The sequence below is a fragment of the Pristis pectinata genome, chromosome 6, assembly GCF_009764475.1.
Source record: "Pristis pectinata isolate sPriPec2 chromosome 6, sPriPec2.1.pri, whole genome shotgun sequence".
In the NCBI taxonomy this organism is placed as follows: domain Eukaryota; kingdom Metazoa; phylum Chordata; class Chondrichthyes; order Rhinopristiformes; family Pristidae; genus Pristis; species Pristis pectinata.
In genome coordinates this window covers 68,496,950-68,521,777 of record NC_067410.1, presented here as the reverse complement: position 1 = coordinate 68,521,777, position 24,828 = coordinate 68,496,950, and the positions used below count along the sequence as shown (strand labels likewise).

Sequence of the window (24,828 nt, the reverse complement as noted above, 5' to 3'; positions counted from 1 at the left end):
AAATTTAGACCTGCCTTTTACATCACTTTTTGGAGTTTGTTATATTCCAATCTTCATTAGCTAATTTAACCCTCATATCAAGGTCAGTCAAATACAATTTGCCCTTAACAAACGTGCTAACTTTAATGTTTTCCCAGTCTAATTATGTTCCACAATAACACCTCAAAAATGTTTTTCATTTCTAAGCAAAAGGGGCTTCAATTGCCACATTTACATTTCACCCACATTTTTTTGAACAAGGATATAATATTCCCCAAGTCTCATGCCTGAAGAGGATTATGAACAAAGCTCCACAATTTCATTTTTTTTTTAAACTTCAGTACCATTGGTCAGATCCCATCCAGATCAGGTGACTGACTTTTGGGATAGTAACATTAATTATTTTCACTACTGTTTCATTACTTATTCCGAAGACTTGCAGCTTTTCCTTTTGCCATATGCTAATTTTTTTCATGAACCTTCTTTGCCCCTTATTTTCAATTCACTTCTGTTCACGACTGAATTATGAATCCAACGTTTAAGAAAAAACAAAAAATACACCATACAGCCATCAAGACATGATGACAAGATCATGGCATTCATTCATTAATGTTCACATCCCATCTCCAGTCTTGCAGAGGCCCAAAATCTATTAATCTTCAACATGCTCATTGACTGCAGAGCCACAGCTTGCAGGATAAAGAATTCCAGCAATTCATGTTTCCCACCTCCCTCTTTCCCCCCCCCCCCCCCCCCCACCCCACCAAACCCACTGAAGGAAGTTCTCCAAAACCCAGTTCTAAACTGATGACCCACTATCCACTAATTCTAGACTCTTCAGCAGAAGAAATGGGCTCTGAGGGCTTGACAGACTATGCATCATGTGTTTGTTTTAATGAGATCACCTCTTATCTTTGCAAGAGGTCTTTTCTCTTCTGCTCCAACCCTCTTGCAATTAAGGCCATTGTTCCACACATCTCAATTACTTGGGTGTATTTTCATGTTAATCTGGAATTTCTGCACAGTATCCCTACATTGTACTAAATACCAAATTTACCTGCAATCTCACCAAGAAGTATTCTACTTTACCTTCCTGTCAAAATGGGCATTTTCAAGTTTGCCCAGAATGGATGACTACCTCAATTACTTTACCTCATTCTCCATGTCAATCAAGGTTTTTGTTTAAGTCCCTGTGGGGATAATTGAATTCTGAATTGTGAGTGCTGTTGATTGTGCCGTAGGTGACTATTTTAAATTAGAGCTAGATCATTAAGGTTATGCCAGAAAGCACTTGTTTCATTAAGGGTATGGAATAATCAAGCACTGTCCACCTTAAAGTTGCTGAGGCTAGATCAATGTGATGACAAGGCAGAGACTGGGCTTTCCCATCTGTCATGATAAAAAGTCTGACCATATGCTGCTTTGTAAGTGTGAATACTGGATTACAGTAATACCAAGTTAAAACAAAAAAGCTCCTTACCGCATGGACAATATCCAACATATCATACGCCTTTGTCGATTCAAGGGGAACCAATGTATCCAAGCTTGGTACCAACCGGTCACTTTATAAACAGAAAAAGAGCAAAAGTCAAAAAAAAAGTTACTTTCTTATAATATGTCAACCATTTATAATATAGTGGTAAATTCATGCTTCAATCATATGTACTGTGACAATTGTGGTGGATAAGCATGAAAAGTTTTGCACAAGGTTTTCTTTGTGGGCTCCTAATATTTTGTGCAATTTAGTTATTCTTTTAATCCTGAATACTATATAAAGCTCAAAATAGTTTTAATAAAAATTGAGCTCATCTACCTAGACTTGCACTTTCAGAGGATTATGTCCCCAACCCTCGATCTGTTAATTGCATTTCTAATATCTACTCCTTTGTTCTTTAAGTTGCTTAACTTCACACTTACCTACATTAAATTGCACATTCACACAAGAACATCTTTCAGAATTTTTATTTTTAAAATGTTCTCACTGTTGTTCATCCAGCTTCCTACTTTTGTACAAAAGCAACATACTGAAGATACTGGAAATCTGAAATAAAACAAAAGATGCCAGAAACACTCAGCAACCAACTGCGGAAAGAGAAATGGACAGAAAGTGCTGCTCAACCTGCTGAGATTTTCTAGCACTTTGTTTTATTGCCTACTTGCATTAACAGAAAATTTGGAATCAGATTTATAACCAAGCCAAAAAGATATTTCTACCAGGGACAAAAGTGTACCCAACATTTTATTCTTGAAAAGGTGGACAGCTGCCAATCATACCAATAGCATTTACCATAACTCCCTTCTAGTCATTACTAGCTATGCAGCTCGATTTCACACTACACTGCATATCCAAATCATTCTGCCAGACTGGGTTTTAAAATAACTTCCTGCTGAACATCAATAAGCTTTATTAATTGGGTAATTCAAATATTGTACTAATCTGCAAAATTTAATACATCCATGGTTGCAGTCCTTAGCCGATCCATACATTTCTACAATATCATTAATTTTGTATTGAACAATGGAAAACAAATATATTTACTTCAACAATTTTGCCCCTTTCATAATCAAAAGCACATTTAAGTCTTTAAAAAATTGGTCGAGGGAAACACCAAGACAATGATTTTTGCTAAATCATTCTACATTAGTTCAGCAAAACAATCAGTTTTCACCTCTAAGATCATTAAATTTAGCCATAAAGAGGAAAACTCAGGTCGACACATCTCACAGGTTGTTAGGATGTACTGCAACACAGGCAGCATAGGTAAGCAATAAGTGCTTCAAATACCACCCAAACAGGCATTGTTCTATTAGAATTTAGAGTTTCAGTATACTTCTGTACAGTATAAATTTCGAATATAAAGACTTAAGAGATCAGACATTAAAATTAACTCCAGCTATTTAGTCACAACCACAACACATATAATGCAGTAACTCAATATTTTCAGCAGTATTATTGTTATAATAGTTAACTCCTTGCAGAAAATATAAAGCACACTTCAGTTTTGTGTTCTGTAGTTTAACATCAATATTACACTTTGAAGGCAAAAATCTCAAATCTCGGGAGACACATGAAACTATAGCATGGGTTCAGGAGTTTGTCCAAAATTATTTATTTGCCCAAGTAGAAATGTGACTGCTGTTACATATAGCATATTTACAGTCAAAGTACTCATTCAAGTGAATAATACATCCATAAGATATCAGTATTAGAAAAACATGAATTTTTGAAAGAGAATTAAAATGGGTTCTCTCCAAAATTTCTTGTGGTCTGGTAAGGGTGCACAATTCAATATGGCCACTAGATGACAGCCTTTCATTTGTAACTGGTAAGGAAAGACCATTCCATTACTTGCTGGAGAAACTACCCCCACAGCCACACGAGGGCAGACTTGCATATTTAAAGAGTTATCAGGAAATTCAACATACAACCTCTTTAAAAATGAAATAGACATATAATTTCATTTATTGTACAATGGAAGATACTGTAATTCCATTTTCAGTCATATTTCTAGTCAGACTATATTTAATAAGTTTCTATCCTGAAAATACCAGCAGCAAAATGTTCAACAGAACAGTAGTTTGGTCAACCCTCAAGTTATTTCTGCTGCTCCAGCAGATCCTGTCTAATCACTACAAGAGCCACATTTTCCAGTGTTTCCTCTATTTCCCTTAATAAAAAAAAATCTATTGACCTCTTTCAACAGTGTGATGCCCATTATAAAGAAGATCCAGTCACTGCTCAAATCTGTACTTGCGCAATAAGAGAGTTGCATTTAATGGCCTTTGCAGGCAGTTTGATAACAACTTTACAATTTTATTTCCAGTACCTTTTTTAAAATTCATTTTTTCTATTTGGTCTATCACGTATTTATTCCTGGACAAAATCCTGTGATGAGCTGGCCACCCGAGTGCTGCTCCCATTCTAATCTCTCTGCATGCATTCTCTCAAACATCTCCCAACATTGGTAAACAATATTAATGTAGTCAAATGTTCCTATAGTATTGCTTACAGAGAATGTATTACGCTTATAATAGCTAACTATATTTAACCAGATATTTAACTATTTTACTGCTAAGGCCAATTGCTGTTTATATTTTACACAAAAAAGTGACACATGGAACATTTTGGAAAGGTCTGTATTCTTTCAAAGACAGTTCTGTGATCTGTTGTAGTGTAGTAGATAAACTGCATTGAGCAAATACAAAATGCTAATCTTCAAATCAGAATGAGGCATTGTCAGAGTTATACAACATGGAAACAGGCCCTTTGGCCCAACTTGTCCATGCAACCAGTGTCTATCTGCGCTAGTTCTACTTCCCTGCATTTGCCCCATATCCCTCAATCTTTTCCATCTACGTACCTGTCCAAATGTCTTAAATGCTGCAACTGTACCCACCTTTACCACTTTCCCTAGCTGTTCGTTCCATATACCCACCATTCTGTGTGTGGAAAAACTTGCCCCTCAGCTCTCCCTTAAATCTTTTTTGCTTCACCTCAAATCTTCTCCCCTACCATGGGAAAAAGACTATGACCATCCACCTTATCTATGCATGATCAATGTCAATAGACAGATGCAACTAGAATACTGGGAATTCAGTTTTTAGAAATCAAATTTAAAGAGAGCAGGATGGAGTGCAAAGCAGATTTTTTACTTACCATGGATCCTGACATTCTCTTATTGGAGCTGGATCTTTGTTATTCAGCGGTATATAATTAAAGAACTCCCTCAAGTTCAATAAGGCATCAATATCATTTTCAAAAGCCCTGTGTGCAACACCTGCAGTACAAACATCTCAGCATTACCAAAAATGTACTGCTTAAAATCTTCAGAGAAATCAATTACCTTTGGTCAAAGATGTACAACATTGTATTTGTGATATTTCAAAAGGGTTATTATTGCATCATGTTCATGCATAGATACTGAAGTTTTATTGTAAAAATATTTTTTAATCTAACAAGTTATAACAAAGCAGAAAAAGTTGATACTGCATTAATCCTACTGTACAAGAGTCCTTAAAATCACCATCTCATGTTGAGAGGCATGTTATATATTCTGTCATAGAAAATTCTTATGATCAGCATGTAAAAATGCTTCATCAGTTCAATTTGCTTGTCAGTGCATCTTCTAGCTCAGTTTGAGTGCAGGCCTGTGTTCATACAAAAGAATATTGTTGTTCCTATGGTTAATATAATAAACCACAGCATAAGGTTCTACATCTGAAGGACAACCTCAAGATGAAGTGATGGAGCATCAAAGATTAGTCAGTGATGAAATGTTTCTGTTTCACAGCATTAATCAACAAATAATGGTAGCATTTTGACTAAATTTTCTATTTAAATACCAGCATCATTATTTTTAATCCAAAAACTGATTGGAGATAGTTTACTATTGATGATCTAAAACTTGCCATTCTGCACCACCATGGACAACAATACAGGCAGGGTAGTTAAGCCCAATTTGGATACACATCAGTGAAATTATTCATTTTTTATTATTATGCCCAATTTTTCAGTTCTATATTAAAGCTGCCCCCACCCCCAGCAAGTTATTAAAAAAATCTAGTCCAAAGTTTTCTCCCTCTCATTCCACCTTTGAAGTTTGGTGTAGTAATGGCTAATTTGGAGCCCAAATTATATGTGGAGCAGTAACAAACTGAATATGAACAGAAGTGCACAATATAAAGAAGAAGTCAGAACTTGCTGGTCAACCCAAGCCAGTGATGTTCTGGCCACTTGAATGTTGGAATCTTTGTGGCAGCAAGAGAGCACAAACATGCTACATAAAAACATTGGGACAGGAGCAAATCATTTGGGCCCTCAAGCCTGGTCACCATTCAATAGGATCATGGCTGATCTGCCCCAGGCATCAACTCTTCTACAATGGTAGTTCCCCATATCCCCCATCTTTCAAAAATTTATCAATTTCCTCTTTAAATAGCTCTAATGATCTAGTCTCCACTACCTCCAGCATAGAGAATTTGAGAGATTCACCACCCCTTGAGAAGAAATCCCTGCACAACTCCATTTTAGATGGCCTTGACATAATCTTGCAATCATGTCCTCTCATTCAAGATTCTCCAACTCATGGATATATTGCTATCTACCATGTCATGTCCTGTCAGGATCTTACATGTTTCAATAAGATAATTCTTCATTCTTTAAATGTATATTCTTTGGAGTTCAATCTATTTAGCCATTCATGATCAGATAACTCACTCATCCCAGGAACTGGCCTGGTGAATCTCTTTTGGACTGCTTCCAATGCAGCTATATCATCTCTTAAATAAAGGGACCAGAACTGTGCATAGTACTCCAGGTGTGGCCTCACCAGTACAATTTTAACAATATTTCTCCATTTCTAGACTCCTATAGGCCCTCTTGCAATGAAGGCCAATACACCATTTGACTTCCTAACCACTTGCTGCACCTGCCAACTAACTTTTTGCAATTCAGGCAAATGAACACCTCGATCACACTATACTTCACTAATCTGGAACCTTCCTCCACTTGGATAATGGTCTGTCTTCAGATTCCTCTTACCAAAGTGAATAGCTCACACTTTTCCACATTAAGCTCTATTTACCAAGTTTTTGCCCAGTCAGCCCATCTATATCCTGTTACAGAGTCTTAATAAACTTAATTGCAACATGTCCTCCCTCTTAGATTCATTTCAGCAAACCTATATACTATACACTCTTCATCCTCTTCCAGGTCCTAATATAAATAAATTGGTGAGCTAAGAATTCCCAGCCTGCAAAAGAACTGCTTATTCCAACACCTGTGTGATAACCAAAATTCAATCCATGCAAATACTCACCCTATCAAATGCCTCCAAAAATTCCCAATACATTACATTTACAGGTTCCTCTCATCAACTCTGCTTGTTACATTCTCAACTGTCAAACATGATTTACCTTTCATACAACCATGTGACTTTATTTGATTAGAGCAAGCTTCCCTCAGTAACTAGCAATTTCTTCCTTGCCAACAACAGAAGCTAAGATTTATTATACAATTAACCATTTATTGTCTCCCCCTCTTAAACAATGGAATCACTTTTGCAGTTTTCCAATCCACTTGAAGTTTTGAAAAACTTCCAACCAATGGCTCCACCATCTCTGCAATCACATCCCTGAAAACCTTTAGATGCAGGCTATCAGGACCTAGTGACTTGTCTGCCTTTAGTCTTATTACAATGGAAAAAACTTAATATATGACTTGGCCTCCACAGCTGTCTGTAGCAATAAATTCCACAGATTCACCACCCTCTGGTGAAAGAAATTCCTCCTCATCTGTTCTAAAGGGACATCCTTTCATTCTGAGGCAGTGCTCTCTGGTCCTAGACTCTTCCACTACTAGAAACATCCCATTAACGTCCACTCAATCCAGGCCTTTCAATATTCAGTAGGTTTCAATGAGATCCCCCCTCATCCTTCTAAACTCCAGCAAGTACAGGCCCAGCGCCATCGAACGCTCCTCGTACATTAACCCTTTCATCCCTGGGATCATTCTCATAAACCTCCTCTGGACCCCCTCCAATGCCAGCACAGCCTTCCTTAGATACAGGGCCCAAAACTACTCACAATACTCCAAATATGGTCGGTCATCACCTTACAAAGCCTCAGCATTACATCCTTGCTTTTATATCCTAGTCCTCTTGAAATGAATGCTAACATTGCATTTGCCTTCCTTACTATTGACTCAACCTGCAAGTTAACCTTTCGAGAATCCTGCACTTGGACTCCCAAGTCCCTTTTTGCACCTCCGATTTCAGAATTCGCTCCCTGTTTAGAAAATATTCTACACCTTTATTCCTTTTTACCAAAGTGCATGACCATAAACTCCCCTACCCTGTATTCATCTGCCACTTCTTTGCCCATTCTCCCAACCTGTCCAAGTCCTTCTGCAGACTCCCTGCTTCCTCAACACTACCGGCCCCCTCCACCTATCTTTGTAGGGTTACCCATAAAGTACAGTCTACCTGATCCTTCAGGATCCTTTACAAGGTACCTCAAAAGTTACTCTGCCTGACAGAACATAGATTTAGTAGCTGAGCTCCTGAAGTGCACGAAGAATCGACTTAAATGTCCCCAGGCAATAAATTGTCAATGGATTTTCATCTACTTGGAGAGCAGTTACCAACATCATGATTTTTGCCCTTTACTGTTTCATTGCTGATCCAAGTATAGGCATTGGGAGAGATTCAGGAATGGTACCGGAGGATTGGAGGGTGGCAAGTGTTGTCCCCTTATTCAAAGGAGGTAGTAGGGATGGTCCAGGGAATTACAGACCAGTGAGCCTTACGTCTGTGGTGGGCAAGCTGTTGGAAAGGATTCTTGGAGATAGGATCTATGAGCATTTAGAGAATCATGGACTGATTAGGGACAGCCAGCATGGCTTTGTGAAGGGAAGATCATGTCTCACAAGCCTGATAGGATTCTTTGAGGTGGTGACCAGGCAGATTGATGAGGGTAGTGCAGTAGATGGTGGTCTACATGGATTTTGGTAAGGCGTTTGACAAGGTTCCACAAAGTAGGCTTCTTTAGAAGGTCAGAGGTTATGGGATCCAGGGAGGCTTGGCCGTGTGGATTCAGAATTGGCTTGCCTGTAGAAAGCAGAGGGTTGTGGTGGAGGGAGTGCATTCAGATTGGAGGGCTGTGACTAGCGATGTCCCACAAGGATCGGTTCTGGGACCTCTACTTTTCATAATACTTATTAATGACTTGGATGAGGGGGTAGAAGGGTGGGTTAGCAAGTCTGCAGACGACATAAAGGTTGGTGGTGTCATGGAAAGTGTGGAGGACTGTCGAAGCTTACAGAAGGATATTGATAGGATGCGGAGCTGGGCTAACAAGTGGCAGATGGAGTTCAATTTGGAGAAGTGTGAAGTGGTACACTTTGGAAGGATAAACTCCAAGGCAGAGTACAAGGTTAATGGCAGGATTCTGAGTAGTGTGGAGGAGCAGAGGGATCTGGGGGTTCATATCCACAGATCCCTGAAAGTTGCCTCACAGGTGGATAGGGTAGTTAAGAAAGCTTATGGGATGTTAGCTTTCATAAGTCATGGGATTGAGTTTAAGAGCTGTGAGGTAATGATGCAGCTCTACAAAACTCTGGTTAGACCACACATAGTATTGTGTCCAGTTCTGGTTGCCTCATTATAGGAAGGATGTGGAAGCGTTGGAAATGGTGCACAGGAGATTTACCAGGATGCTGCCTGGTTTGGAGAGTATGGATCATGAGGACAGACTAAGGCAGCTAGGGCTTTACTCTTTGGAGAGAAGGAGAATAAGGGGAGACATGATAGAAGTATACAAAATATTAAGAGGAACAGATAGACAGCTAGCACCTCTTTCCCAGGGCACCAGTGCTCAATACAAGAGGGCATGGTTTTAAAGTAATGGGAGGGAAGTTCAAAGGAGATTTTTTTTACCCAGAGAGTGGTTGGTGCATGGAATGCGCTGCCTGGGGTAGTGGTGGAGGCAGGTACGTTGGTCAAATTCAAGAGATTGTTAGATAAGCATATGGAGGAATTTAAAATAGGGGGATATATGGGAGGAAGGGGTTAGATAGTCTTAAGGGTCAGCACAACATGGTGGGCCGAAGGCCCTGTATTGTGCTGTACTGTTCTATGGTTTAATAGAAAGTTTGCATATGATAAATTTACCAAGCAAGCTGCACGACAGCAGAGTGAGATATGCTGGGGGAACAAAACAGTGCTTGCAAAGTGGGTTTTAACTTAAAAAAAAAAGTAGCTGTAGACTTGGATAGGTTTAAGTACATCACTGAGAGAACAGATCTGAAGCCAATGATGAAAGGTAAATGTAGAAATTGATAAGGTGGAAAGCCCAGCATGTCTGTGATGACCTACTCGCACTTTCCAGTTTGGGGTGTAATTTTGTAGATTTTGCTACTTCATGTGCATACGAGTGAGCTTTTTAAATGCAAGTTGTCCACATTCGCCATCTTTTCAGAGAATGAGTTCAAGGCCTCCTCTGTTCTGTAGGTCTAAAACCTTTTCAAATTGATTCTAAACATTCTACCAATTAGTTTAAATCTATGTTCCTGTTTACTGATATTTCTGCCAATGGAAACAGGCTCTTCCTCTCAACCCAGTACCACTGTGCCATTTGGAAACTTTTCAAAAGGCTTTCTAAAATACAGAGCCTACATCAAATATGTCACCCTCATCGATCCTCCTTTTGGCCTCCTGAAACAATTCAATCAAGTTTGTCATTCATGATCTACTCTTAACAATTCCTTCCTGGTTCTTGAGTAAATCCTTTTTTCTAGATGATTAATACTTACCCCTCAATTTTTCTCCCAATAAGTGCCCGCTACTGAGATTAAGTTGGCTGACTTTGTAATTACTTGATTGCTTTGTCTTCTTGAAAAGCAAACATTAACAGTCTTCCAGCACCCTAACCAGACTAGATTGCAAAAAGGTGGTCAGAGTCTTAGCCATTTTCTTTCCTTGCTAGCTTCCATTGACATTTCATCTGACCTTAGTGCCTTATCCACTTTCAACGATGTCGAACTGCTTAACATTATGTCTCACCATGATTATCCTCTGCACCGTTTCATGTACCTCCTGATCTACAATATCTGGATTGCTCATCGTCCTTTGTGATGACCAAGTACACATTAATAACCATATCCCATCTTTCTAGCTCCACTCACATTAACCCTTTGGGTTTATAATTAAATATTACTCTTTCTTGTCCTTTTGCTCTTAAGGTATTTACGAAACATGTTTAGGCTTTCTTGGATGTTAACTTACCAATACCTTCTAAAGATGTGTTTGCCTCCTTAATTTCATTTTTACTTTTGCCACTATACTCTGTATACTTAAAAGACAATCTAGAAAATTTTAGCCGATTGAGTCAAAGCAATTTTCCAGATTTCTACCCATGTATTTTTTTTTTATTAAACATGTGCTTTTTCACCTTGAGACATTATTCTACATTTGGTCAAGAGTTGTTGCATCAAGATACATATAAGAGTACAAGGCAGACTGGAAAGAGCAGCTAGTTTTCTCCTACTGACATGTCTTCTGACATGATTAATGGAGAGTTGTTGGGCATATGATTGAAAAACCCTTATACAGTACCCTGCAAGTATGTCAGATACTTTTTAATCCTGTCCCCAAGTTTCAAAAGAGAACTACAGCTAATGAAGATCTGTGGTACCCCTTTTAGAAAACACTGATTTGCAGTATTGTGCAAATACACCAAATATTTGATATCTTCACAAACTCTTCATAGTCAATTCTAGAATTCAAGAACGCCATTCTGAAACCTTATTGTATTGCAGTCATCAACAGTTGAATTTAGCCCCTCCTCAAAATGAGTGGCAAAACATAATTGAACTAGTGCTAACACCATCCTCCTGCAAATCCTAGAGCAAGTTAATTGTGCAACTCTACTATACCACAGCACGGTTAAATCCTAAATTGAATAAACATGCACCAAATCATAATCAGTATTTAAATTCAACTGAAGTAAAATCTGCATAGCTTCTTGAAACATAAACTTGCTTTAAAAGGACCAATACCCAAAGATGTGGTAAAGGAAATAACAATCCCAATGAAATAAATGGCAACCATTAAGTTAGCACATTTCAATACATGTTCTCCTTTCTAAAAGTCATCTCACCTGAAACTGCAGTGTGGGTCTTTGCACCACCAAGATCTTCCTGAGTCACATCCTCATTTGTAACAGATTTTACCACATCTGGGCCAGTAATGAATAAGTAAGAGGTGCCCTGCAAAACCACAACACTGATCTAATTAGAATCAATTCTGATAAAGGAATAAGCATAAATGTTTTTTTTAAAGAAAAAGACCTAGTATTAACAGCACTTCCTATTTAAGATCATATATTTCACTTTCTGTTTAAAGCCAAGTACTCACAGAAAGCAATCCTGAAAACCAAAAACTCAGTATGACTAGACCACAAAACAGCACATTAGCATATAAGAATAGCATCATAAAAATAATTTTACAATTTACATGTAAAAAGGAGTTTAAAAATAAAGAGCATGGTGGACTACTTCATTAACACAGATTAGAGCTAGAAATAACCCCAGATTCTGTTGTTGCTCCAAATTAAATAATAAGCCAAAATTAGAAATGAATTAAATTTTCTGTGCATTTTCAAAGCACCTCTGATTCCCAAAATGTTATTTATGCTTTGGATTCATGAGGCAGAGGCAGAGACAGCAAGCAAGCTGTCACAACTTCAGAAAACTATGCAAGAACTCCTCCAGTCCAGTCCATAGGATTTCATGTCAGTGAGGTGAAGGGTCAGCGAGACACACTTCCAAGATGATCTTGTAGTCCAGCCCTACACCACGGAGCAAGGCAAAAAATACATGCATTTCTCCCTCCAGAAGCTGCATGGGGGAGCTCCGTGACTAACAGGCCAAAGGAGAAAGATGACTCTGTGACATTTTCAGTCCGACATGCTGAGGATCCTCAAGCCTTAGAGCATAGAAAAACTACAGCACAATTCAGGCCCTTCAGCCCACAAAGCTGTGCTGAACAAGCCTTCTTGTCCTCCAACCCAAATTTTGTTAGAAGATGGTAGCTGGCAGATTAGAAAACAGTCAGTGACTTTGATCAAGCTAATAAAGGCCATCCAGTCTTTTTAAAGAAGGGTAGTAGTCCCAGAAGTATTGGCTCACTGGTGAAGCTATACTCAGCCCGTGGGACTAGATAGGCCCTGACCTTTAAGGAAAGCTTGAAGGTATGCTTCTGGCAAACAGCATGTCAGAGTCCACAAATGCATCATCAACCCCATCTACAAAATGAAAAATGGAAAAGGAACAAATATCAGAAACATGATATCCATTATTTCGCTAAAATCAACTGGAAGGTTTTGGCTAAGACCATTACCAATAGGCATGGAGCTGCTGGAGAGGATGAGCCGCTGCAATTAAGAAGTGGGGATCCAATTCAATCAAATCAAGAAGAGTTGCCCCCTCTCTCCAATCTTATTTGTTTGCTCTACTAAGACCATCGCCACGTCCATTAGGAATGATATTGGAATCGAAGTGACCACCTCAGGTAGTGGAGACATCCAGGTTAGGATCTCCCCCTACATGGATGATATCACTGACTTTCCTCAAACCAGCATACAGTCCACAAACTCATGGATACCTGCAAGTTTGGGAGCAAGAGTGAACTGGAGCAAAACAAGTATATATTCTTTACACTTTTCTTACGATCTAATTCTTTATATCCATTAACATCATAATATTGTCTGAAAATAATGAGGATTTGGTTTGGGATAGGTGCATGCTGGCACCAAAAATTGGTAAGATTGAATTACCCAAGTCAAACAGAAGCTATTTAGCTGGGTAGGACACTATCACCATCAGGATCTTGATGACAAGTTGCAAAATATTTATGGTGCTGCTCAATAGAAACCAATTCTGGCCTATTTCCTACAACATGGCTGTCACAATCACCTGAACTGTCTTCCACATTTTCTAGAGATCCATAGTAGAATGTTTCAACATGGACAACATGGTTGAGGCCCCAAATCCTGGAGTAATGGAGGGGAGAGCTAAGAGAGAATCACCGGTGCCATGCTAATACTGATGGCCATCTGTGTGTGTGTGTTGCCACAGGAGCTAAGTTGCATCCTGGTACACAAACAAAAAGTGACATAATGGGTTCAAGTTGAAGTTCCACTTCCGGCAGGATGGTAGCTGGATCACACCCCCTAACCAATGCCGTTGGGGAAATGGCAATCCACACATGCTTAGACTCCACAAGACAAAGTTAATCCAATTAGGCATTTCTCCAAGTCAGACTGACAATACCATTTGGTAAAACATCTCACCACCAAGATGCTGTCTGGGCAGTGGCGAGGATTGCTCTCCCAAAACACTTGGAACTTCATATCTACTGGAAGCAATCCCCAAGACTGCAGAAGGTACAAGATCATCACCGGCCTCCTCCTAGAGTGGCCTTTGCACACAAGGTGTTGCAAGAGGACATGTCGGTCTCTCCGTCCTATAGTTTGTTTCCAGTGACACATCAGGACAGATATCAATTGCTGTTGGAAGTCTTTCAATTTAGTGAAAGCAGCTCTGTGGTCTGCCCAAAACCTGCTAGGATTTCTAACAGAAGGAATTATCCGTGACCCAGTGTTGCTGACTAGTACACTCCAAGATCTAGCTGCTGACTAGTACACTCCAAGATCTAGCTGCACATGGTCAAGTTCAATGTCACCCCGCAGATTCTATTTGATGTTTGGTGTTGGGGTGAGAAGCGACAATGTAATGCCGCCCCACTAAAATGGCTTTGCAAATGTGACATATTCAGAAAAAAAAATTCATATTCCTCGCTAATGACTACAACTTACGAATCTATTGAATTTAAATATATCAAAGCATTACCCGTGGTTGTATGATTATGTACGTTTCTTAATGAAATAAAAACTGAAAAGTGGACATTGTCAAATCAGTTTGTTAATGGGGGAAGGAATGGGGGACAATGGGGGGGGGGGGAAGGAAAGTGGGAATTATCAAAATCACACATTAGCTATCGATTGATTTTTTTTAGTCTTTCTTCTGCCACTCAATGATTTCCACCATTACAAACTGAAGCAAAGTTAAGTCTTCCTTTCAAAAGGCAATTTCCAAAAGACATACTCTTCATAGGAATGTTTAACACTTCAAATAATTCCTTGAATTAAAGCATGTTCAAATCACTTAGCATGTTCAAGCACACCCAAAGAAACTAGAGCACAGAAACAAACAGCCAAATAAAATTGTCCTTCAGGCTACTGAGCTGCACATCCAATATTATGTGATTCTTTGTCATACATGATTTGTTGTATAAATGTTTGTTACTTCTCTCAGAATAACTTTTGTTTACTTTAGCGTGCCTAGAAAATATATTGCAGCATTGGACTAATTCCAAATACTTGATAGGATTTATTGGCTATAAAGGCAGAACAAAAAACAAGAGATTTCTGTAATTTGATCACTAATTAACGCACATTACCTTCACCATAAACGTAAAGTCAGTTAAGGCGGGTGAATAGACAGCACCACCTGCACAAGGACCCATAATAAGGGAGATCTGGGGAATGACTCCAGAGGTCAGTACATTTCTCTGCAAGGTATAAAACACACACTTTATTAGATTACTTCAGGAATATAGTCCATAAAGCACGCCATTCATCAAGCAAGATGATGCATCAAGTATTATTCATCTAAACAGCCATCAACATTTATGGAAAGAATATTTCACAGATAAAGCTGATTTACTATATCAATCTAAAAAAACTTTATGTACCTAGCAGCACATGAAAGGTACATCAGGCAAGCTACCTTAATGCTATAAAATGATTGTAGTGCAAGATAATACTTTTATAAATTTCATACATTAAAAATATAATTTCATAGATATAGGCCAAAGCTCAAAGCCAAATTGTGATCAAAATATGACTATGCAGTTGGCTTCCAAGTCCCAGCAGTGACTTGGCAAAGGGAAACCAATAGTCACAAGAAAATCCCTTTCTGTAGAAGCCAACCTTCACTGACACCTACTATGGTATTCCATTCCTTCAAATTTTTCACTTAACAACCAGAGTGTGGACAATATTGGTAGGTTAGCATTATAAACAAGAATTGAGCGTATTTATATTTTGAAAATATGCAGGCATCAGATTTTGTTGAAAACAAGCCATCTTAAAAGGAGTCTACACTTCTCACCTACATCACAAAAGTGGCAAGCACATGTAAAACCTGAGGCTTTACACTCAATTTGCAAAATTGCCTGACTAAACAAAGTTTATGCTTTGCAGTTCATTGTAACACAGATCCAGATTACCAGCAAAACTTTGTTACATTATAAAACTTTGTCCTTATTAAATCATGCATCATCTGAGAGCAATTAATCCATGGCTCTGAATTTGACAGTTAACTTTGTATTTACAAATGATTAAGCTAATATTTGCAGGTAAAAATCTGTGTACATAGGACAAAAATAAACAGATTTTTTTATTTTTATTGGAAAGGGAACAAATATCAACTCTTTTCTCCTCCATTCCATCAGCATTCAAAGCAAAATCTAATTAAAAACAGAAAAGTACACAAAAATGAATTTTATCATCTTTGAAAAGGCTTTTTCTTTGCACATTGCTAATCTCACCAGGAAAATATCAGCATAACCAGCCAAGGACTCCACACCTTCCTGAATTCGTGCTCCTCCAGAGTCATTCAGACCTATAACTGGAGCTCCCACCAAGAGAGCCTGATCCATAATCTAGAAAGTAAGCATATTGATTTATCAAATTATGTTAAAATTGGTGGTCCAAAATTTACATTTAATGGTTATATTTAAGCATCTTACTGAAGCTGGATGCATGTAATCTTAATAGGAGACAATTCCTGCAGACCTTTTCTGTTTTTTTATATAATTTGGGAAAGCCTAACTGCACAAAACCTTTCAAAACCAATGTAAGGAAACATGCAGTAGCTACTTGCAGCAAATAGATCTGGGCTATCTTGGAGTGGTGGTTGGGGACAGGAAGGAATAGCAAAACAGGATATCGAAAGAACAAGGCCTAAATGATCACATATAATATACTGCCTTAATTTAACTGAAATGTTAGACCATAAAACATTTGTACAAGTTGCAATGCTAAGTGTTATCGTTCAGTTTAGAAGATAACTATTTCTGTGGCTCATCTTGCCTGCAGTCGTATATAGCTCTAGATCATACACAGAAGGTTCTTTCTTGATTTAAGGGCCTCAACAATGTAGAATACCACCTCCACGCACTTATCAGTTTACCTTACAGATTTTCTGTGCGTGAGCTCCTGACAAACTTCCCCCAAAGACTGTAAAGTCCTGCCAAAAAGGAAATAAAATTGTAAGCACTGTAAATAATTTAAATGGAAAATGCACTGTTTTTCCATAAAAGGTGAAGTTAATTGGCTTTTAATGTTATACAAAAATATAGATACTGATGCAATTTCACCCACATTTAAAAAGCTTTTAAAAGAAATACTTGCCTTTGTGCAGTAACAGAATGTCAGAAAAATACTTTCTAAACAATGGTTAACTGCAACACCCTAAAAAAAAGATGTCACTCAGGTAGAATCAAAAGTTCATACCAACCAGATTACATTGTTTGAACAAAAAGGTAGGTTTTGAGGAGCGCTTAAAAGAGAGAGCCAGATATGATTGGGGGTGGGTTGGAGTCAGGAATAATGGACCTTAAGAGTCTTGGTAGCTGAAAGCACAGCTGCCAGAGAGCAATTAAAATTGGAAACGAGTAAGACAACAGATTTAAAGGAGCACATATCTCAGAATTACGGGACTGGAACAGGTTAAAGATTGGGAAGGGCAAATTGACAGCAAGGTATAAAAACAAGGATGAATATAAAATTATAAAGCAGAAAAACACAGAAACAATGGGTGAAGAGTACACGGTAAAGTTCAGAATACAGGCAGGAGTATTGCATCACCTTGGGCTAATGGAGGAACAAACAAAGGAGGATGGCCAGGGGTACACTGGAATAGTCACGTCTAGAGGTAGATACAGCAAAGATGTAGGATTCAGCAGGGGAACCTAGGCATGGAAATGATTCACAGGTGATGGCAATAATCAAGGGTCCAAAAGTCATCTTGAGGTCAGAAGTGATACAAGACTGCAAACACTCCAGTTCAAATTCGGACAGTTACCAGGGTGAGAAATGGAGTGCTAGTGAATGGAGTTTGTGACAGACTGAAAAAAAAGTGTTTTTCTTTTGTTTTAAAACACTTCACCCACAACAGTAGGAATAAATTTCTGCTCAACTAGTACTGGGTATCAGACTAGCAGTTCTGCAATTCAGAAAGGGTGACAGGCTCAATAGAGATACTTGTGTAGTTTTAAGAACTAGGAGATTAATGATGGGGTCGAAGTATGGTGGATAAATCTGGTAGCTGTGTAAATATGGCAAATGGAGGGTCAAAAGCTAGAGTTGGTTCAGATGCAAGTAAATTGAAAGTGAATCCTAACAGGAGATTGGCTGAAGTTGGAGATTAATGAAGCAATGGGTGTAAAGGAAAATAGTACCAAATAAACATGCACTACCCTAGAAAAATAGGAAGTGACTATACTTGGACAAAGACTGAAAGCATTAATTCCATTTCTATTACTTTCTATAAGATCCGAATTAAAATGTTCCATTTTTCAATATCGCATATCCCCTCTTCTTACATTAAAAATATCCCATTCATTACTTGGAAACTTAACTTCTCAGAAGAATTCAGTTATTTTGAATCTACAAAGTTAAGGGCTTTAAAATAGCAAAAACTATGTTTGTTCAGCTATAGGTTCCAGATATTAGCATATATAATAATGTACTATACAGCATTAAGTCCTTACCAGTTAAAGATGCAGGATATTTTCAGCATTGCAGTGGACATAGACTTAGATATTCACTTGCTCTTTTATTCCCATAGTACCATGCAAATTAAAACCTTTATTTTTTTTTGGAGTCCAACGTAATAACCAGGTAACCTTGATCCATTTTGGCAATTTGACCAAAAGCATTTAGGATGACATCATTTCCCGAGCAACATACTTTTTGGAACATGGGGATGAGGGGGAGGGAAGAATGACTGAGACCAAGTTGTCCCAGGAATAGTCATTGTTGATCACTTGCAGGTAGGTCCAGGACTTCAAGGCATTGCTGGCTTGGGAGCATAGTTCAAAAATCAGATAAGTCCCTTAACTATGTTGCAACCTTCTGACACCTACCCCATCTCCATTCCTAACCAAAATCCATGCCTCATCCCAACTACAACATTCCCAATAACCAAGATTCTTCATTTCCATTTCCAAACCCACATCCTGATTCTTCTCCCACTCCTCCTGGCCCCATGTCCCAAGGAAAAGCCCTGACACAAGGCTAAAGCCCCAATCGATTTTCAGCTCATGACAATCACCATACATTAGAGATGAAAGCAAGCTGATACAGGCTGGCATGCTATGTCATTAAGTGGTCAACGCCATGCTTGCAATACAACTTCACTGGTAGGAAATTTATGTAATTATACTGGATAAATTTAAACTTGCTTTCATGGCTAGCCACAGGCCCAATGCTTCCCTTCACCATTGAAACCGCCACCCGCCCCAAAAGGCACACTCTTTCTCCCAAATCCTATCAACCCAAAAAGTATCAATCCTTCATTCCTCTTTCCAAAATCAGTGTTAGCCTAAAGAGGCACTTATGCCATCCCAAGCTCTTGGGTAGGGGTGGAGTTTGTGGTACAAAATTTTTTTTGGTTACCCCCCCACCTCCACAATACCATTTGGGCGTACACGTCTTCCACAGATTACGAACGCACAGCTTACATACAGCCTGTAAATATGAACAAGCATTTGTGAGACCAGTGGGATGGATTTGCCGGCTGCTGCAGGCATCTTCTCGGTGTGGGAACTCAGTTTGCAGCAATATTGAAACAGTTAAGTAAAATGCCCTGGTTTAACTACACCTTGCTCTTGGTTGGCCACTTTTTTTACGTAAATATATTGCCAGGTGGCCACATTTCTGACCTGTTTACAAGCAATTCTCAGGAATGTAACCATGTTGTAATCTGGGGAGGTTACAACAGAGTTCCACTCCTGTCGGCACCACCTGTTAGCACCACCAGGCAGCTAGTCCATACATACTGCCAGCCTACTTCCTGCACGTTGAACTTCAGAGGAACCAGGATTCCAAATCAAATCCACCCTCAAGTGTTTTGATCTCTCAAGGAGTAGCAACAGTTCCAGTGACTCTTAATCCTTCCAAGAAAAATATCAAATTAAAGCATACACATTATTACCTGGCTGAAGACATAAACAAGTCGCCCATTAATTTGGCCTTGACCAGTCACCACGCTGTCACCAGGAAACTGAAAGATTCACAAATAAGAATAAAACTATTAGTGAAAGGTCATTTTAAATTTTGCAACAGACATGGAAAAGTTATACACTCTTAAGATATAGGAGCAGAATTAAGCCATTCTGCCCATCGAATACTCCACCATGGCTTTTTTCCGCGCCCCCCCCCCAACCCCATTCTCCCACTTTCTCCCTGTAAGGAAGGTTTTAGATTTTTGGATCATTGGGATCTCTTCTGGGGAAGGTGGGGCCTGTACAGAAAGGACGGGTTATGCCCGAACCTGAGGGGGGCCAATATCCTTGCAGCCAGGTTTGCTAGGGTGGTTCGGGAGGGTTTAAACTAGTTTGCGAGGGGGATGGGAACCGGAGGAAGAAGGGGATGGGGAAAAGTCAGATCTAACAGGTAGAGAGGCTTTGAGGAAGGAGAAGCAGAGTAAAGGCTACAGTAGTAGTAAGGTGGATGGGCTAAAGTGCATTTACTTAAATGCAAGAAGCATCAGGAATAAGGGAGAGAAATTGAGAGCTTGGATAAGTACATGGGACTACAATATTGTGGCTATTACAGAGGCATTGCTGACATCAGGGCAGGAATGGATATTGAATATTCCTGGTTTTCAGTGTTTTAAAAGCGATGGGGGGGGGGGGGGGGGGCGAAGAAGAGGACGAGGGGTGGCGATACTGGTCAGGGACACTACTACAGCTGCAGAAAGGGTGGATAATGTAGAAGGATCCTCTCTAGAGTCAATATGGGTGGAAGTTAGGAACAAGAAAGGAGCAGTTACTCTACTGGGAGACTTCAACTTCCCAAATATTGATTGGCACCTGCTTAATGCCAAAGGTTTAGATGGGGCGGAGTTTGTTAAGTGTGTCCAGGACAGATTCCTGTCACAGTATGTTGACAGACCAACTAGAGGGAATGCCATATTAGATCTAGTTTTAGGTAATGAACTGGGACAGGTGACAGATCTATCGGTGGGTGAGCATTTGAGGGACAGCGACCGCTGCTGCTCCATAACCTTTAGACTTGTCATGGACAGATAGGAGCAAAGAGGACAGGAAGATATTTAATTGGGGAAAGGCGAATTATGAGACTATAAGGCGAGAACTTGAGAGTGTAAATTGGGATGACATTTTTGAAGGGAAATGCACTATGGAGATGTGGTCGATGTTCAGGGATCTCTTGCAGGATGTTAGGGATAAATTTGTCCCAGTGAGGCAGAGAAGGAATGGCAGGGTGAAGGAACCATGGGTGACAATGAGGAAGTGAAGGGTTAAGAATTGCAACCATACCTATAACTGGCAAACAAAAAAATATATATATATATGCATTTATATTTCTTTAGCAAGGGCTAGCAAGCTGCTGACCCACTAGTTAGGTTGGAATGTTAAGTATGTTAACTGCCTTTGGTTCGGGTAATGAACCATTCCGATATGTCAGACGGTGGTGATACTAAGTGTAATTAACATCAAGGTAAAGACTTGGTCTGAACAATGAAGGGTGATACCTGCCTTTGAAAGCCTTGACTATAACTCAATTATACTAAGACAAAAGGTGTGAGAGCTGTCTCGGGATCTCTATAGCTTGACCAAAACTCGCGGCGCCGTTTGCATGGGATGTGCGTGACAATTCCTGTATAAATGTCTGTCTGCCCTTTGTTCGGGGAGAACTCGGGAAGCGACTCTTAGTCAGTGTTGAAGAGAATTCTCCTAGCGGTGCACTGCTAATAAAAGGTATTTGTTCGAATCGACCTCGTGGCACTGTGTTATTTACAGCGGATGGATAGGAAAATTGATTTCGGGACGACAACAAGAGAGGTGGAACAACTAGTTAGGAAGAAGGCGGCAGCATACATAAGGTGTAAGCAGCAAGGATCAGATATGACTCGTGAGGAATATAGAGTAGCAAGGAAGGAACTTAAGAAGAGGCTGAGGGGAGCGAGAAGGGGACATGAAAAAGCTTTGGCGAGTAAGGTTAAGGAGAATCCCAAGGCTTTTTTCTCGTACGTGAAGAGCAGAAGGATGGCTAGAGTAAAGGTAAGTCCGATTAAAGACAAAAGGTGGGAAGATGTGCCTGGAAGCTGGGGAAGTGGGTGAGGTTCTCAATGAATACTTCTCTTAAGTATTCACCAAGGAGAGGGGTCTTGATGACGCTGAGGACAGTGTTGGTAAGGGTAATGTTCTAGAGTATGTAGATATCAAGAAAGAGGATGTGTTGGAGCTGTTAGAAAATATTAGGACAGATAAGTCCCTGGGGCCTGACGGAATATTCCCCAGGCTGCTTCATGAGGCGAGGGAGGAGATTGCTGAACTGTTGGCTAGGATCTTTGAGTCCTTGTTGTCCATGAGAATGGTACCGGAGGATTGGAGGGTGGCGAATGTTGTCCCCTTATGCAAAGGAGGTAGTAGGGATAGTCCAATTTACAGGCCAGTGAGTCTTACGTCTGTGGTGGGTAAGTTGTTAGAAAGGATTCTAAGAGATAGGGTCTATTAGCATTTAGAGAATCATGGACTGATTAGGGACAGCCAGCATGGCTTTGTGAGGGAAGACCTTGCCTCACTAGCCTGATAGGGTTCTTTGAGGAGGTGACCAGGAAGATTGATGAGGGTAGTGCAGTAGATGTGGTCTACATGGATTTTAGTAAGGCGTTTGACAGGGTTTCGCATGGTAGGCTTTTCCAGAAGGTCAGAGGCCAAGGGATCCAGGGAGGCTTGGCCACGTGGATTCAGAATTGGCTTGCCTGTGGAAAGCAGAGGGTTGTGGTGGACGCAGTGCATTCGGATTGGAGGGCAGTGACTAGCAGTGTCCCACAGGGATCGGTTCTGGGACCTCTACTTTTTGTGATATTTATTAATGACTTAGATGAGGGGGTGGAAGGGTGGGTTAGCAAGTTTGCAGATGACACAAATCGGTGGTGCTGTGGATAGTGTGGAGGGCTGTCAAAGCTTACAGAGGGACATTGATAGGATGCAGAGCTGGGCTGACAAGTGGCAAATGGAGTTCAATCCGGAGAAGAGTGAGGTGGTACACTTTGGAAGGACAAACTCCAAGGCGGAGTACAAGGTAAATGGCAGGATTCTGGGCAGTGTGGAGGAGCAAAGGGATCTGGGGGTTCATATCCACAGATCCCTGGATGTTGCCACACAGGTGGATAGCCTAGTTAAAAAAAGCTTATGGGATGTCAGCTTTCATAAGTCGTGGGATCAAGTTTAAGAGCCGCAAAGTAATGATGCAGCTTTACCAAACAGGTTAGACCACACTTAGAGTACTGTGTCCAGTTGTGGTCACCTCATTATAGGAAGGATGTGGAGGTGTTGGAAAGGGTGCAGAGAAAATTTACCAGGATGCTGCCTGGATTAGAGAGTATGGATTATGAGGAGAGACTAAAGGAGCTAGGGCTTTACTCATTGGAGAGAAGGAGGATGAGGGAAGACATGACAGAGGTATACAAAATATTAGACGAATAGATAGAGTGGACAGCCAGCACCTCTTTCCCAGAGCACCAATGCTCAATACAAGAGGGCATGGCTTTAACGTAATGGGTGGGAAGTTCAAGGGATATGTCAGAGGGAGGTTTTTCACCCAGAGAGTGGTTGGTGCATGGAATGCGCTGCCTGGGGTGGTGGTGGAGGCTGATACGTTGGTCAAGTTCAAGAGATTGTTAGATAAGCATATGGAGGAATTTAAGATAGAGGGATATGTGGAAGGAAGGGGTTGGATAGTCTTAGGTGTGGTTTGAAGGTCGGCACAACATGGTGGGCCAAAGGGCCTGTACTGTTCTATGGTTTAACCCTTAACACTCTATTTCTTCAGCCCTCCAGATTCTGTTTCAGGATTTGAATGGATGAAGAAAATAACAACTGTCACACAGTATTTGCAGTGTGATGGATTTGTTAATTGTTAATGTAGTTCACAATATCTTTGTGCTCAATGAATTGAACACTATTTTCTCTCTGCAGCCCTGCACACCACCCCCTCCCCCACCAAAAGAAATGCCCTACATCTGAATAAACTTGTTCGGTTTTAAGAACATCTGAGCTTGATAAAGTTTCCTTTCCTGCTCTGCATCAAGAAATAAATCAGCATGATAACCATTATTCATAATTTACCGATATCTAATTTAGAAATACACAAATCTACAAACAGTCTAATCAGATAGCTAAGCTATGATTTCCTTTCAAGCACATTCTACAAAGGTGCAGCTGTGATTCACAGAAAGAATCACTTCTGCTCATTTGCTAACACTACATTTTATAGGAACTACACAATGATGCTGGAGGAACTCAGCAGACCAGGCAGCATCCGTAGAGAAAAGCAAGCAGTCAAGATTTTGAGTCAGGACCCTTCTTCAGGACTGAAGATAGGAAGAGTGGAAGTCCAATATACAGTATAGGAGGGAAAAGTAGAGCAGTGATAGGTGGACAAAAGAGGGGAGGCAGGGTAGGCACAAGGAGGTGATAGGTATATACAGGTAAGAGATAGTGATAGGCAGGTGCAAGGGAGGTTGGGAGAGCAGATCCACTAGGGGATGGGTGAAAGGTAGGGAGAGAAAAGAAAAAAAGGGTAGAAAAAAAAGATAGGCTAGGAAAGGGAAGCAGCATGGTGGGGGTGGGGTGGGGAAAGGGGTGTGGGGATTACTTAAAGTGGGAGAACTTAATGTTCATGTCGTTAGGCTGCAAGGTTCCAAGACAGAAAATGAGATGCTGTTCCTCTGGATCCAATCACATTTCATCCTACCAACTTATGTATCCAACACATCATTCTCCGCCACTTCTGCCACCGCCAACGAGACCCCACTACCAAGCATATCTTCCCCTCCCCACCCCTTTCTGCCTTTCACAGGGACCACGCTCTCCGCAACTCCCTAGTTCACACCTCCCCACCCACCCATCCCACTCCCACCTCAGGAACTTTCCACTGCCCCCACCATAGGTGCAACACCTGCCCCTACAC

The 24,828-nt window shown here is 40.2% G+C and overlaps 1 protein-coding gene across 2 annotated transcripts in view; it reads right to left on the bottom strand.

Annotated features, from left to right (window-relative positions):
* Positions 1–24,828, bottom strand: part of pccb (propionyl-CoA carboxylase subunit beta) — a 53,422-nt gene that overhangs the window by 7,997 nt on the left and 20,597 nt on the right. For both annotated transcript variants that reach the window (XM_052017773.1, XM_052017772.1), the window contains exons 3-9: positions 19,820–19,888; positions 16,793–16,849; positions 16,149–16,262; positions 14,997–15,107; positions 11,635–11,743; positions 4,637–4,757; positions 1,460–1,541 (exon numbers count right to left, since the gene is read on the bottom strand). In XM_052017773.1, the coding sequence (XP_051873733.1) occupies positions 1,460–1,541; positions 4,637–4,757; positions 11,635–11,743; positions 14,997–15,107; positions 16,149–16,262; positions 16,793–16,849; positions 19,820–19,888 (663 nt within the window). The remainder of the gene's footprint in view (positions 1–1,459; positions 1,542–4,636; positions 4,758–11,634; positions 11,744–14,996; positions 15,108–16,148; positions 16,263–16,792; positions 16,850–19,819; positions 19,889–24,828) is intronic.